This window comes from Hypanus sabinus, chromosome 12 (genome assembly GCF_030144855.1).
Source record: "Hypanus sabinus isolate sHypSab1 chromosome 12, sHypSab1.hap1, whole genome shotgun sequence".
NCBI lineage: Eukaryota > Metazoa > Chordata > Chondrichthyes > Myliobatiformes > Dasyatidae > Hypanus > Hypanus sabinus.
The window spans coordinates 104,998,312-105,013,120 of record NC_082717.1 but is presented as its reverse complement, the minus strand read 5'-3'; the positions used below and the strand labels follow the sequence as shown (position 1 = coordinate 105,013,120).

General features: G+C 42.4%; 1 protein-coding gene across 7 annotated transcripts in view; it reads left to right on the top strand.

Moving 5' to 3' along the window:
* The first annotated feature begins 5,015 nt into the window (after positions 1–5,015).
* Positions 5,016–14,809, top strand: part of senp6a (SUMO specific peptidase 6a) — a 155,995-nt gene continuing 146,201 nt past the window's right edge. For 4 of the 7 annotated variants that reach the window (XM_059986619.1, XM_059986614.1, XM_059986612.1 and 1 more), the window contains exon 1: positions 5,017–5,534. In XM_059986619.1, coding sequence (XP_059842602.1) covers positions 5,504–5,534 — 31 coding nt within the window. In that variant the 5' untranslated portion in view covers positions 5,017–5,503. Of the gene's footprint in view, positions 5,535–12,260; positions 12,280–14,809 lie in introns of those variants that run through there. The other 3 variants (XM_059986613.1, XM_059986616.1, XM_059986615.1) reach the window with 3 other exon arrangements.

The window sequence follows — 14,809 nt, the reverse complement described above, 5'->3', positions numbered from 1 at the left end:
ATTGTAGGGGGGTCAAGTTTGGGTGGCAGCATACTGCAGATGTAATCCTTGACCAGCCTCTCAAAGCATTTGCTTATTATTGAGATGAGTGTGACAGATGTTACCTTGGCTTTTTTAGGTACAGGGTTAACGGTGGATGTTTTGAAGCAGGAGGGCACTCTACACTGGGAGAGGGAGAAATTAAAAATGTCTGTAAACACACCTGCCAGCTGTGCTGCACACATCCTGAGTACTCCTGGGATGCCGTCTGGAGGAATCCCTCAGCTCGTCATCTTCACTTTATATGTGGAACTGATCTATGGCTACACTGTGAAGTTCATCATCTCCAGACAGTAGTGACAATGGCACTAGCACCGGACTATTATTGCCTCATGAGATACACTGAAAAGCTTTTGCTTTGCATGCTTCCAGGATGATCATCCCAAATGTAGGAACTCTGAGGTAGTGAAAATTTAGTGTCACAGTTACAAAGAAAATGCAGATCAGATAGACAAATAGATTGCAAGTGCCACAACAAGGTGGACTGAGAGATCAAGAGTTTATCTTAGTGTATTTGAGAGGTCCATGAAAGAGTTTAATAACGGTGGAAAATAGAAGCTGCCCTTGAACCTTGTGGTACATACTCCCAAGCTTTTTGCCTATTGTCCTGACTGAGAAACAGGACTCTGATCAGCTTATGATGTTAAACTGCTTGCCTCAATCTGAGTTTATCTTGGTTTGCACCAAACAGAAGTTGTAACCTTTCTCATCGTCAACAAGTGAGAAGGGGGAAACCTAGTTCTTCAGTCACAGTAAATAACTCACTTTTGTCCCTGCTCGTCCTCTCCTTTTTAAAATCTGTAGAAGCTCTGATAATCTGCTGTTATGTTTCTCACTAGTTTATCTGCATACTCTGTTTTCTTTATCAACTTGTTCATCCTCTTCTGCTGAATTGCTTTTTGATAAACCTTTTTCTTACCTTCTCCTGTAATCCACGCTTGGAACTCTTCTGATAAGTATACTTACTGGAATTGCTAGCCATTGTCTGTCCAATGTCACCCTTTAATGCACTCTCCCAATTGACCACAGCCAGTCTTAATCTCTTTTTCCTTTATAGACTCCTTTGTTTAGATTTAAAACCCTGCATTCAGACTGAATTTAATGTAAAATTCCATAATATTATGGTCGCTCTCTCCTTGGGGTAGCTTTATAGCAAGACTATTAACTGGCCCTTTCTCATTGCACGATCTGAAATAGCCTGTGCCCACCTCAATTCAACAACATATTGATCTAGAAATGCATCCTATTGACGTTCCAGGAACTCATTTTCTTACAGTACCAAAGTAGATTAAAGACTCCCATGAGTACTGTATGATCCTTGTTATATGCACCCTATTCCATCATGGGTGATGGGGTGGGGATATGTTTCTAACAAAGGAGTTGTAAGGCTGTCTTTTCCTCTACTGTCCTCAGGTCACCCTTGGGCAAGGTGTATCGTGAAGCCATGGGACCAGCCGGAGTACATCACAAGTCCTGGTAAGTCATAAGATCATAAGACACAGAAGCAGAGTTTGGCCATTCAGCCCACCGAGTCTGCTCCACCATTCCATCATGGCTGATCCCAGATCCCACTCAACCCCATATAACTGCCTTCTTGCCTCTGATGCCCTGACCAATCAGATTAATTTTCACTTTAAGCATAACCATGGTCTTGCCCTCCACAGATTCACTACTCACTGGCTACAAAAAATTCCTCCTTACCTTTGTTCCATCGGGTCACCTCTCATGTGACCACTGATGCCAGATAGACAACCTCTGAAGAGTATCGATTATGACTGGGGTTACCCATCTTGTAAAGACACTGCGCAGAAGGCGGCAATACAAATCATTTCTGTAGAAAAGTTTGCCAAGAACAATCATGGTCACGGAAAGAGCATGTTCGCCCATGTCACACAACACAGCACACAATGAATGAACATACATCACAACTGGTCTTACCAAACTTTTCCTGCAACAGAGCTTCATGTAGATGTTCTGTTTCCCACTGCTGCCATCAGGTAGAAGGTACAAGAGCCTCAGGACATGTAATACCAGGTTCAGCACCCCACAACCATCAGGCTCTTAAACAAAAGGGGTAGCTACACTCACCTGCCCCATCATTGAGATGTTCCCACAGCCAATGATCTCAATTCAAGGACTCATTATCTCATGTTCTTGTTATTTGTTGCTGCTTATTTTTATTGGCTTTTGCACAGTTTGTTGCCTTCTGCATTCTGGTTGATCTTTCATTGTTCCTGTTATAGTTACTGTCTACAGATTTGCTGAGAATGGCTGCAAGAAAATGAAATGGATCTCAGGGTTGTATACGGAGGCATATAAGTACTTCGATAAATAACATTTATGTTGAAATTTAAAGGAGCAAAGGAGGAAAGCAGCATCCATCATCAAGGATCCCCAGAACCTAGGCCAGGCCACGTTCTCTTCTCGCTGCTGCAATCAGGAAGAAGGTGCAGGATCCTCAGGAACCACACCACCAGGTTCAGGAGCAGTTATTACCAACAGCCATCAGGTTCTTGAACAGAGGGGATAACTTCCCTTGATCTATGGTTGCTAGAATTGTGAAGGGAATGGGACAGTAAAAGCAACTGTCTCTCAAGTGAGATGTACCAATAACCTTACATACCTGTAATCTTATAGTAAATTGAACAATTAAACTTCCCCAACCCTCCCACTTCCTTGAAACCCAGACCTTGCATGCCTTCCAATATCTCTTTCTGTGCCCTGTTGTTATTTCTTTCACTGAAACATTTACTGGACTGATTCCAGGGATGTCAAGTTTGTCATGTTAAAGTTCAAAGTAAATTTTACTATCAAAGTACATATGTGTCACGATATACAAGCCTGAGATTCATTTTCCTGTGGGCATACTCAGCAAATCTACAGAATAGTAACTGTAACAGGATCAATGTAAGATCAACCAGAGTGCAGAAGACAACAAACTGTGCAAATGCAAATATAAATAAGCAACAATAAATAACAAGAACATGAGATACTGATGCACCATCAATAACTCACACTGAGACGTAGGCGAGATATCGGCTTTTATTGACTGGAAGAAGGAACCAGGAGTGAGTGTCTATCATACAAGGTCCTGGAGACTGAGGCCGATCTTCAGGCCGCAGGTCTCCCTTATACAGGGGCCTGTGGGAGGAGCCACAGGAGCAGTCAGCAGGGGCGTGTCCCGACAGGCACATAGTTCACCACAGATACTGAGATAAAGAGTCCTTAAAGTGAGACCATTGGTTGGAGGAACATTTCAATAATGGGGCAAGTGAGTGTAGTTATCTCCTTTTATTTAACAGCATGATGGTTGATAGTAACTGTTCTTGAATGTAGTGGTGCAGGTCCTGAGGCACCTGTACCTTCTACCTGGTTGTAGCAGCGAGAAAAGAGCATGGGGTGGGGATCTCTGATGATGGATGCTGCTTTCCTGTGACAGGACAGTGTTTCGTGTAGCTAGACTCAGTGGTCGGGAGAGCTTTACCCGAGATGTATTGGGCCGAATTCACTACCTTGTAGGATTTTCTTTTCAAAGGCGTTGGTGTTTCCATACCAGGATGTGATGCAGCCAGTCAATACATTCTCCACTAACCATCTATAAAAGTTTGTCAAAGTTTTAGAGGTAATGCTGAATCTCCACAGACTCCTAAGGAAGCAGAGGTGCTGTCGTGTATTCTTTGCAATTACATTTGTATGCTGGGTCCAGGACAGATCCTCTGAAATAGCAACACCCAGAATTTAAAGTTGCTGACCCTCTCCACTTTTGATCCTCACATAGATCTCTGATTTCCCGCTCCCTGAAGTCTATAACCATTTCTTTGGTCTTACTGGAATTTAGTGAGAGTTTTCTGGCATTGAGAGAAAAAATTGAATAGAGCAGGACTCTGTTCCCTGGAGTCTAGGAGTTTGAAAGATCTTATTGACACTTACAAAGGGCTTGACGGTCTGAATGGATGGAGGACATTTTACCAAATTGAAGTATCTAAGATAAGGGAAAATGGTTCAAATTAAGGAGTAAACCCTTCAGGACTGAGATGAGACAAATGTCTTCAGTAACATCATGAAGGATCCCACTCATGGACTGTTTGTCCCATTCCCATCATTGAGGAGGCGACATAGCATCCATGCCAGGGCCATCAGACTCAAAAACAATTACTTTCCCAAAAAAGAAAGTCTGATCAACACTTCCACATGCCCCAAACATCACTATTTTAAAATTTCCTGTCAGTAGCATTATGTACAGACGCTCCTGTTACTAGCGTCACTTTATGGACATATAAATAAACTATATGTAGCTGAATTATCTTACATAATTGTATTTATTGTTTTTTATTATTATTATTGTTGTTGTGTGGTTTCTTTTTTTTTGTGTTGCAGTAATAATTATTTTGTTCTCCTTTACAGTTGTGTACTGGAAATGGCATTAAACATCTTGCATAAGCTTGAAGAATAGTGGAGCAGATACATCAGCCTAAATGGCCTGATTTTCTATTTCTTATGACTGGATGAACTTTAAATGTGGATTTTATATTAGTCTTGGGAGAGTGGAGGAAAGTTGAGAGAGATTAAAGGCAATTGAAGATAGTCACCAATAGTAGATCTTTCTCTTGAAGAAATGAAGCAGGTTTGGTGGAAGTGTTGTTTCACTATCCTTTATCGTTAGAAGTACATTAGAAATTATACTTTATATGGGAAATAAAATTAGGACTCAGTATATATCTTGGTCGGGCCAATGTCCAGAAGAATCTTAATTCCAGGGGAAAGTTTTCAGATCCATTCCTCTTCAGGCAGCACTTCAGATGCAAAAGCTGCATTGTGAAAGAGAGGGAAACTTATTTTTTCTTCCCCCGTTATTGAAATTTTCTTTATAAATAAAGGGAGGGAGGGTGGTGGAATGCTTTGAACAAGGATTTTGGGCGCTTGCACCTGGCAGGTAAAGGGGGAAAGAAGGAAGGAAGTAAGGAAGCGGGGGGGGGGGGGTGCAGCTGAGGAACTGGCCGACAAGTGGAGGGCTGGGGCTGCCCGCTGAAGCAGGTGGCCAGCTGACGGGTGCGGCGGCGGCGGCGGCAGTGAGCCGAGCACCCAGGCTGGGAGGTTGCTGCGTCCTCAGCAAGTTCTGGGGCGGGGGGTAGTGGCCTCACACCTGCAGCATCGCTTCCCCTCCTCCCCCGGCCTCTCCCTTCCCGTCGTGAGTACAGAGGCTGAACCGCCCCGCAGCCGCCGGCTGGGTGGTGCGCAGTGCTGGCAGCCCGGGAGCAGGCGCTCGGCCTTTTGTCACCGGTCACAGGACATCGTCCCCGCTTCCGCCCCTCTTCGCTTCCCACCCTCTCCGGCGGGCGGCTCGGCTCGGCTCGGCTGACGCAGGTCCCCAGGCGCGGCCGAGGGTGAGGGTGAGGAGGCCCGGGCCCCAGGCTGAGATGGGCCGCGGCCGCTGCGGGCGCCTTGTGCCGGCCGACTGAGGAAAATGGCGGGAAGGAGAAGCCAGCTGCTGGAAGGTGAGAGCCGCCGCTTGTCAGTGCTGTGAGTTGGGTGGGGAGAGAGCCTGGGCCCGGCCCTGGATGGCCAAGCCAAGCCTACAGCTGTAGTTGCGGAGGAAGCCGGGCGGGTCACTATCCTCCGGTCTTGCAGGGAGTACCGGGAACGGGGAGCGAACTTGCCGCCAGAGAAGGCGGTGAAAATACCTTCCTATAACCGGCCACCTGACCCTTGGGTGTACCGGGCAGCCCCCTGTGATCCCAGCTGGGGGTGGTCATTGTCCCCTCGGTCTCAGGCCTCCTCGAATGGTAAGCCCCCCTCGGCCTCTGGTCTTTTATTTTTAAACTAATGGCTGCTTACTTGTTCAAATCTGTTTGTGATCATGTACTTTTGTTTGGTGGGGTCGAGGTGGGTTATGGTGAGGTAAATAGCACTCCCTTTCCTTCCTTTCACTGTGAACTTTAGCCCACATTGGAGCCATGAACAGGCTGTGAATTTGATCTTGGATCAGAAACTTCATTACTTTTTCCATTGGAATAGATTTACGGACAATTCCAGGTATAGTTGTCAATAGATCTCATTTCTTATTTCACGTTGTGGCAAAATATGACCATGAAGCCATTGAACTAATGTCACTTACTGCCAGATTCACTGCCCTAATTAAAAATTTTGTTCTGTTTGTTCAATAGTATCTACCTCTATTTTAAAAGAAACTATCTGATCTCTGTAATTTAGATTATAGTTTCAGGTACTTTTGTTTATCCTGTTACGGAATTGAAGTTCATTGAAATACATCAACAGAGAAATGAAAATTAAATTTTTGTGGAAGCCTATGTTTGTGATAGTTGTTTTCCAATATTTAGCTTTAAAATGTCACAAGGTGAAATTGCACCTGTTGTTACCCATTCATGGTATTTCAGGATTGTAATCTGTTTTCCCCTCAGAGGAGGCCATTTGGCCCACTAGCTCTGAGCAATCCATTGCCCTGTTTAATTCCCTGGAATGTATTCTCACGTGCCTTAGACGTAGAATATTACAGCATAGAAACAGGCCCTTCGGCCCACAATGTTATGCTAAGCCAGCTAAAAAGTAAATTTTTTAAAACCCCAAAAAGTAATCCCTTCTACTTACACAATGTCAATGGCCCTCCAGCTTCCTCACATTCATGTACCTATCTAAAGGTCTCTTAAAAACCTTTAGTGTATTTGTGTCTGTCACCATACCAGACACTGTATTCCAGGCATCTTCCATCCTTTGAGTTTAAAAAAAACTTACCCCTCACATCCTTTTTGAACCTACCCCTCTCACGTTTAATGCATGCTCTCTGGTATTAGCCATTTCTGCCCTGGGAGAAAGATACCCCTTGTCTTCTCTATCTCTGCCTCTCCTAATCTTACAAACCTGTATCAGATCTCCCCTCAGCCTCCATCGCTCCAGAAAAAACAACCCAAGTTTGTCCATCCTCCCATGACAGCACAAGCCCTCTAAACCAGGCAGCATCCTAGTAAACCTCTTCTGCACCCTCTCCAAAGCCTCAACATCCTCCCTGTTGTGGGGAAGTATTGCACACCGAGCTATGTGCAGTACTGCAGACATGGCCTAACGTATGAAGTTGCAGGATAATCTCTTGACTTTTGAACTCAGTGCCTCAGCTAATAAAAGTAAGTATGCTTTATTGCCTGGATTGTTTATGCTTGAAACATCGTCACCTTCAAGGTGTGGCATGTGAAATATTCTGATCCTGCATTTTGTAATAAATAGCAAGTTAAGCAGACTGCTGCGGTTCAAGTGTTAAACTTTGAATGTTTAAGAAAACTGGGTGGAAATATATGAAAGGTTTATTGCAACAATTCAAAATATTGGCTGCCTTAATTACACTGAAGATGAAGAAAGTGGATTTTCCAGCTTGCAGGAGAAATTGCAACCCAGTGCTTAATAACTTATATTTTGTACCTGAGGAATGATTCTTCTGAGTAGCAAAATAATGCACCAAAAAACATGCTGGAAATTCTCCTTTTACAAAGTATATCATTTAATATTACAGCATTATTTATGCGTTTATACGTACATATGCAATGTCAAAGGCAGAAGATTGGAGTTGAAGGGCCAACCTGATGGCCTTTTAAGCTTTCCATGATGGAATGGTGGAGCAGACCTGATGGGCTGAGTGACTTAATTCTGACTTATTGTCTATCATTTTTTCTAGCTTGCTAAATGTTATTTAAAGCTTGCAAAAGCTCTTGTCTCAGTTTAAATTCAAACTGAGCTTCCTGTAAAGAGAGCAAGCTTTTGGTTTCCATCCTGAATAACAATTAATTCTGATTGCACTCTGGTGTGTTCTTATCAGATGGATCAGTATAGAAAGATATTTAAACTCTGGGGCAGAAGAATAATTATTGTGATTTATAAGGTTGTTCCTCCTGTGAAGTCATGAATGTACATACACTCAGTGGCCACTTTATTAGATACTTCCTATAGTTAATAAATTGGCCACTGAGCATATGTTTGTGGAGTTCTGTTGCTTTAGCTCATCCACTTCGAGGCTTGACATGCACATTCAGAGATGCTCTTCTGTATACCACTGTTGTAATACATGCTTATTTGAGTTACTGGCTCCTTCCTGTCAGCTTGCACCAATCTGGCCATTCTCTTCAGACCTCCCTCGTTAACAAGATAATTTCGCCCACAGAACTGCTGCTCTCTGGATGTGTTTTTTTTTGCAGCATCCTCTGTAAACTCTAGACACTGTGTGTGAAAATCACAGATCGGTAACTTCCGAGATACTCAAACCACCTTGTCTGGCACCAACAATCATTCACTTGGATCGCATTTCTTCCCCATTCTGATGTTTGATCTGAACCACTTGATCGCGTCTGCACACCTTTACGTATGGAGTTGCTGGCCTATGATTGGCTGATTAGATAATTGCATTAACATGCAGGTGTACAGTTGTACCTAATAAAGTGGCCACTGAGAGTGTATAAAACAATATTTCTGGCAGTCACTTTATGTCTGCTACATCTTTCTGGAAATTGATTTTCTTCCACTCATATTCTTTAATTTATAAAGCCCATGATGCCATCTTTCATTTTAAATTACTTTCTCAGTTTGCCTGACACTTCCGACCACTGAATCTCGTTCTTCTTGTACCACTTTTAGAACTGTATCTTCTAGCTCATCATAGAGTTTTCCAGCAAACAAATGGGCTCCTTGGCCCACCTCATTCATGCTGAAGGCTGAACAATAAACTTGGTCTTGCTCTCTTCTGCATTTTGATATGAATAACAAAATATACAGAAAGCTGTAAGCATAGTATATGGATTATCTTGGTAATTACATGAGGTATGAAAGGAAAATTAAAAGGCAGTTCCACCTGCATCCAACTTTTGAAACTAGCAGTCACGTTACTAAAACTGAGAAGACCTAAAACAAGATCTTCAATTTAAGAGCAAAGTGTGTAAAATGGCAGCATGCACCTATCCTTGTAAAGCATCTGAACATCTGTAGTGTTATGAGGAATTGGAGGACTTTCTTATTTCTAAGAATTAAAAGTCACTTTTGTGGAGTGTTAATTATTGATTTAATTTTTTAGGGTGGGGAAGCTTGCAAATGGAGCTTGAACTGGAAATGTACAAGCATCTTGCTATTTCCAAGCTTCATTTGTCTAAGGCAGTTGATTTGTGGTTTGCAGCAGAGGCCTTGTAATCTCACATCATTTAAAGAGACAGAACACAGTCAAGTATGCTGCAATTTGGATCCATGACATGATTTTGTGTTCAAAGAAATGGGAAACTTTGTTTGGAATTATGGCAGGCTCTCTTCTAGTTGTTGCTATCAGGAGCCTTGGGTCTCAAATCACCAGGTTCAGGAGCAGTTATTACCCTTCAACCATCAGCCCCTTGAACCAGAGTAGATAACTTCACTCACCTCAATACTGAACCGATCACTGAACACAACCTGTGGTCTCACTTTAAAGGTCTCTACAGCTCATGTTCTCAGTATTATTTATTATTTTTTGTATTTGCACAATTTGCCTTGCTGCTTGCTTATCAGTCTTTGTGTATAGATTTTCATTGATTCTATTGTACTTCGTTCTACTCCAAAATGCCTGCAATAAAAATGAATTAGTATTTGGTAATTTGGTAGTATTAGGTGACCTATACATACGTTGATAGTAAGTTTACTTTGAACCTTTTCCTAACTTAGTCTTGACGAAGGGTCTCGGCCTGAAACGTCGACAGCGCTTCTCCCTTTCGATGCTGTCTGGCCTGCTGCGTTCCACCAGTATTTTGTGTGTGTTGCCTCGTGAAATGAGTTCACATTCACTAGTATCAAAAGTTCGTAGGTATATTATCAAAATATGCAACTCTGAAATTCTTCTCCAGATAGCCACGAAAGCAAGAAAGAACATCAACCCCCAAATCCCCCTCCCCGAACACAAAAAAACAAGAAAGATCAGATGAAAAACACAGAATATAGAAACTAATAGACTGGAAAAAAAAGTCTGTAGTCCAAGTCCACATGCAAACTGCAGAAAACCTGGGTGACATTCTCCAGGCACACTGGCAGGCCTTTTCCTTTATGTAGCAGAGCGATTCCACCAGCGATCAAAAGGCAGTCTCCCCTCTCCATAGCAGAGCGATCCCACCAGCGATCAAAAGGCAGTCTCCCCTCTCCATAGCAGAGTGATCCCACCAGCGATCAAAAGGCAGTCTCCCCTCTCCGTAGCAGAGCGATCCCACCAGCGATCAAAAGGCAGTCTCCCTTCTCTGTAGCAGAGCGATCCCACCAGCGATCAAAAGGCAGTCTCCCCTCTCCGTAGCAGGGCGATCCCACCAGCGATCAAAAGGCAGTCTCCCCTCTTCATAGCAGAGTGATCCCACTAGCGATCAAAAGGCAGTCTCCCCTCTCCGTAGCAGAGCGATCCCACCAGCGATCAAAAGGCAATCTCCCTTCTCCGTAGCAGAGCGATCCCACCAGCGATCAAAAGGCAGCCTCCCCTCTCCGTAGCAGAGCGATCCCACCAGCGATCAAAAGGCAGTCTTCCCTCTCCGTAGCAGAGCGATCCCACCAGCGATCAAAAGGCAGACAGCTGGCACTCACCTTTTACATTTGCCTTGAGGATTCAGTCTCTCTCGTTGCTTTTATTGGCAAACAATGTTTGCTTGTCGATATCCTGTCAATGTCTAATCTAGGTACACATTTGCTGGGATACTCAGAAGGTTTAAGTACTTCTGCATTTTTGATATGCTGTCATACATTGTTTAAGAACATTTGAGTTTTGTAGGTTGGTTGGCCTCATGGGTGTAATTGGGTAGTGCAGGTTTGTTGGGCTGGAAGGATTTGTTACTGTGCTGTATCTTTGAATGAATAAATGAATAGAGCTGGGTATATATACCAAATTCCAGTTGAAGTAGTAGTTGAATGACGTTGAGACTATAAAAGCTGCTAACTAGTGGGTTTAAGGTGGGGTAAGGGTAGAAGTTTGGGGCTGGAGAAGAGCGCTACAGGTTGTTTCATGGTAAGGAGGAAATGGAAGTTGAATGAATTAAACCATTGGTTGTAGCTTGATTGTACGTTACTTAATGGAGTGCACAAATAAGGAAAGTAGAATATCAAAAAGTGTTCAATTTTCTGTAGAAATTTGTGTATTGGGCCTGAGTTTTAGATAAGAAAATGTATTTTTTTAATATATTCCATCATATGGTCAGAAATTCGTGTCTTGCAGCTCCAGCCTGACAATTCAGAATTGATGTCCTGCAAATAATGTATTAATAATCAATATATTAAAAATTCTTAACATTTTGAGGTTGTTGTAATTCTTTCCTCGCACTCTCGTTTATTTCTCTGCTCAAAGGGTGTCTGTGCAGTACATTTATTTCAGTCTTTGTATTTATCATATAATAATCCATTTCTAACTATATTTATTAGTTACTTGCCACCCCTTCCTTAACTTCTGTAGTATTTATAGATACAATGCCTCCATACCTCGGACTTGTCCTTCTAGGTTTGTTAGTGTCAGTAATCTCCCTGCCTTTTCATCTTGAATTGTTAAATGTTTTGCCCAACTTGCATACTGAGGCATGGTATTGTTTAATATTTTGGCCAGATTGCCCTTTTGTGTCATTACCTGTGAATTGGAATTGTCTCATTTTTTGTGACTATCCTATTTCTGAATATTTATACTGCTTTGCTATTTTAACATTTAATTTTCATATTTTGAAGATGTTTTCTAAGTGTCATATTTCTTTACTATAATCACATCGAACTCTTGTGTTTGCTGCACTGTTTAGTAAAGTCACCACTTATCTTTTGAATCTGCTGTATGCTCCTTCTTTAAGCCCATATTCCTCATTTTTAGTAATCTAAACTCAATGACTTTTGGTGAGATTTTAATGAATGACCAAGCCTTCTTGGTACCAAATTCTCAAGATTTCTCAGCTTCTTCTCACCTTAGTCCTGAATGGCGTGAGCAGTGATTTCTGATACTTGCCAACCAAGAAAAACTAAATCCACTCTCTGAAGTGCAGTGACGGTTTGTATTTCAGTAAAGTCATGTTATTTGTCTCTCTACAGAGTGAACCTTGCCTCCCTGTAGATCAAACCTTCCATTTCAAGAGTCTATCTTTTGAACTTTGCCTTTCCTCAATATTAATTATTTCTCAATCTCTGAATATCTATGTACTTATGTGTATTTATTCATTTTCATAGATCCTGCTTGGCCTGCTGAGTCCCTCCAGCAATTTGTGTGTGTTACTTAAATGTGTAAGTTGTTTTGCAACAGTCTTAAGGCAGTATAAGTTGCTATGAAGTGGAATGTGTGGTTAATTTCCCCCTTGACCCTTAATGTCTTTAGGTGTGGAAAATGTATGAGTCTTTGTTTTGAAATGAACAATTGAACCAATATTAAGTCTCTGATGAAGAGTTTTTTTTCTCAGCAACATTTTTATTGTTTTTTTAAATCAAGAAAGCACAGTACAAAGGAGGCTTGTGCAGTACATAACAAATGTAACAAGTGTACAATTCACATCTATGAAAGAGACGCACCCATGTTATGATCATGCTTTGGTTGCCTCCCTGCCCCGACCTACCCCTTCTAATTCCCATCTCCAAGCCTTCATTACATTAGCAAAAAGGGTTAAACAGAACCTTTATCCCCACAGAACTGCGTTGATATAGAGAAGGTGTATTTTCCAAACACATAAACTGTTGTATGTTTACATGTCTGAGTTCGTAGAATTTTACCGGAGAATGCTGAAAGTCAGGGAGGTATGTGCAGAGGTAAGGAAGAAGGGATGAACCTTTAGTTTGGCTGGGAGTTCTGAAAATATTCAAGAAAGGGTCCCCACACCTCTTGGAACTTTATTTCCAAATTGAGGATCTTCTCAAGGTGTAGACTGGACATGATGTCCCTAAGCCACTGGGCGTGGGTGGGCGGGGCAGCATCCCTCCACCTGAGCAAGACTACACACCTGGCCAAAAGAGAGGCAAAAGACGGTGTGCGACATTTGGTCGGACTTAGGTGCGTGTCCCCCTCTCCGGAGGTGCCGAAAAGAGCAATCAAAGGGTTAGTTAGGTTCCAGGTTGTAATTAAGTATTTGGGATAGAGTTTGGAAGACATTTTTCCAGTATTTTTCCAAACTAGGGCATGTCCAGTACATATGGATATGGAAGACCTCGCCCCTTTTGCATTTGTCACAGCAGGGATTAACATCTGGGTGATGTGAGGTAATTTAGTTTTAGACACATGGGCCCTGTGTACGACTTTGAACTGTAACAGGCAGTGGCGGGCACATAAAGAGGTTGAATTAACTAACTTGAGAACTGAATCCCATACATCGTCTGACAGTGAAAATGTAAATCTTGCTCCCAGGCAGTTTTAATTTTGTCAAGTGGAGTTCGCCTCAGAACCGCTAGCTTGTCACAAATAGTAGATATGAGACCTTTGCACAATGGATTCATGTAGAGAAACATCAGTGACGTTTGTGTCGGGTGCCTCGGGGAAGTTTGATAACGAAGGGCTGATAAAATGTCTAATTTGCAAATATCTGAAGAAATGAGTGTTGGGTAAGTTAAACTTTGCAGACAATTGTTCAAATGATGCAAAGCAGTTGTCTATAAAAAGATCTTTAAAGTGCCTGATGCCCTTTCTATACCAGTCTTGAAATGTTGGATCATGTATAGAAGGCTGGAAGAGGTGATTATGTAGAGTAGGACTTGAAAGCGAGAAGCTATAGAGACCACTGTACTTTTCTGAACTGAACCCATACTCTCAGGGTGTGCCTGATGACAGGATTAGCAATTGGTGTAGACGTAAGAAAAGGGAGCGCGGAAATGGAGAAATTCTTAATACAGTTCAGCTCCATTGCCGCCAATATTGGGCAGTCAGATTGGTTGTGGAAATGAGACCAAAAGATGAGATAACGTATGTTAGCTGCCCAGTAACATAAGCGGAAATTGGGCAGAGCCATGCCCCCAACACTTTTAGATTTTTGAAGATGGACTTTATTCAGTTGTGGACGCTTGCCCTTCTGTAGGTTGGATGATATGACTGAGTAGCGAGCCAAAGAAGACTTTAGGAATGAAAATTGGTATGGATTGAAAAAGGTATGAGAATTTAGGAAGGATGTTCATTTTGACAACATTAATTCGGCCCATCAGGGACATGGACAGGGTTGACCACTGTGCTAGGCTCTGTTTTGTATGATTTCAGATTCAGATTCAGTTTATTGTCATTTAAACCACAAATACAATGCAGTTAAAAAATGAGACAACGTTCTCCGGAACGATATCACAAAAAAGCACAAAACAGACCACACAAGAAAAACCACATAACGTTTGGTAATCCCCAATCCAGAGTCCAGAGAGGTAGCTGCGAATCGATATCACGCTACAGTCTTAGCACGTTCCCTGGAAAGGAACTACAAACCCATCAGACAAACCTAAAGCTACAAGACCTACACAAAACCATATAGTTATAGTTAACATATAGTTTCAACAGTGCAGACAATACCATAATTAATTAAAGACTAAAGACCACATAATTATAACACATAGTTTCAACAGTGCAAAGCAATACTGTAATCTGATAAAGAGCAGTCCATGGCACGGTTTAAAAGAAAGTCTCAAAAGTCCCGACAGCCCATCATCTCACTCAGACGGTAGAAGGAAGAAAAACTCTTCCTGCCATGAACCTCCAGCGCCGCAGCTTGCCAATACAGCACTTTGGGAGCCCCGACCACAGCCAACTCCAAGTCCGTCCGAAAACTTGGAGCCTCCGACCAGCCCTCTGACA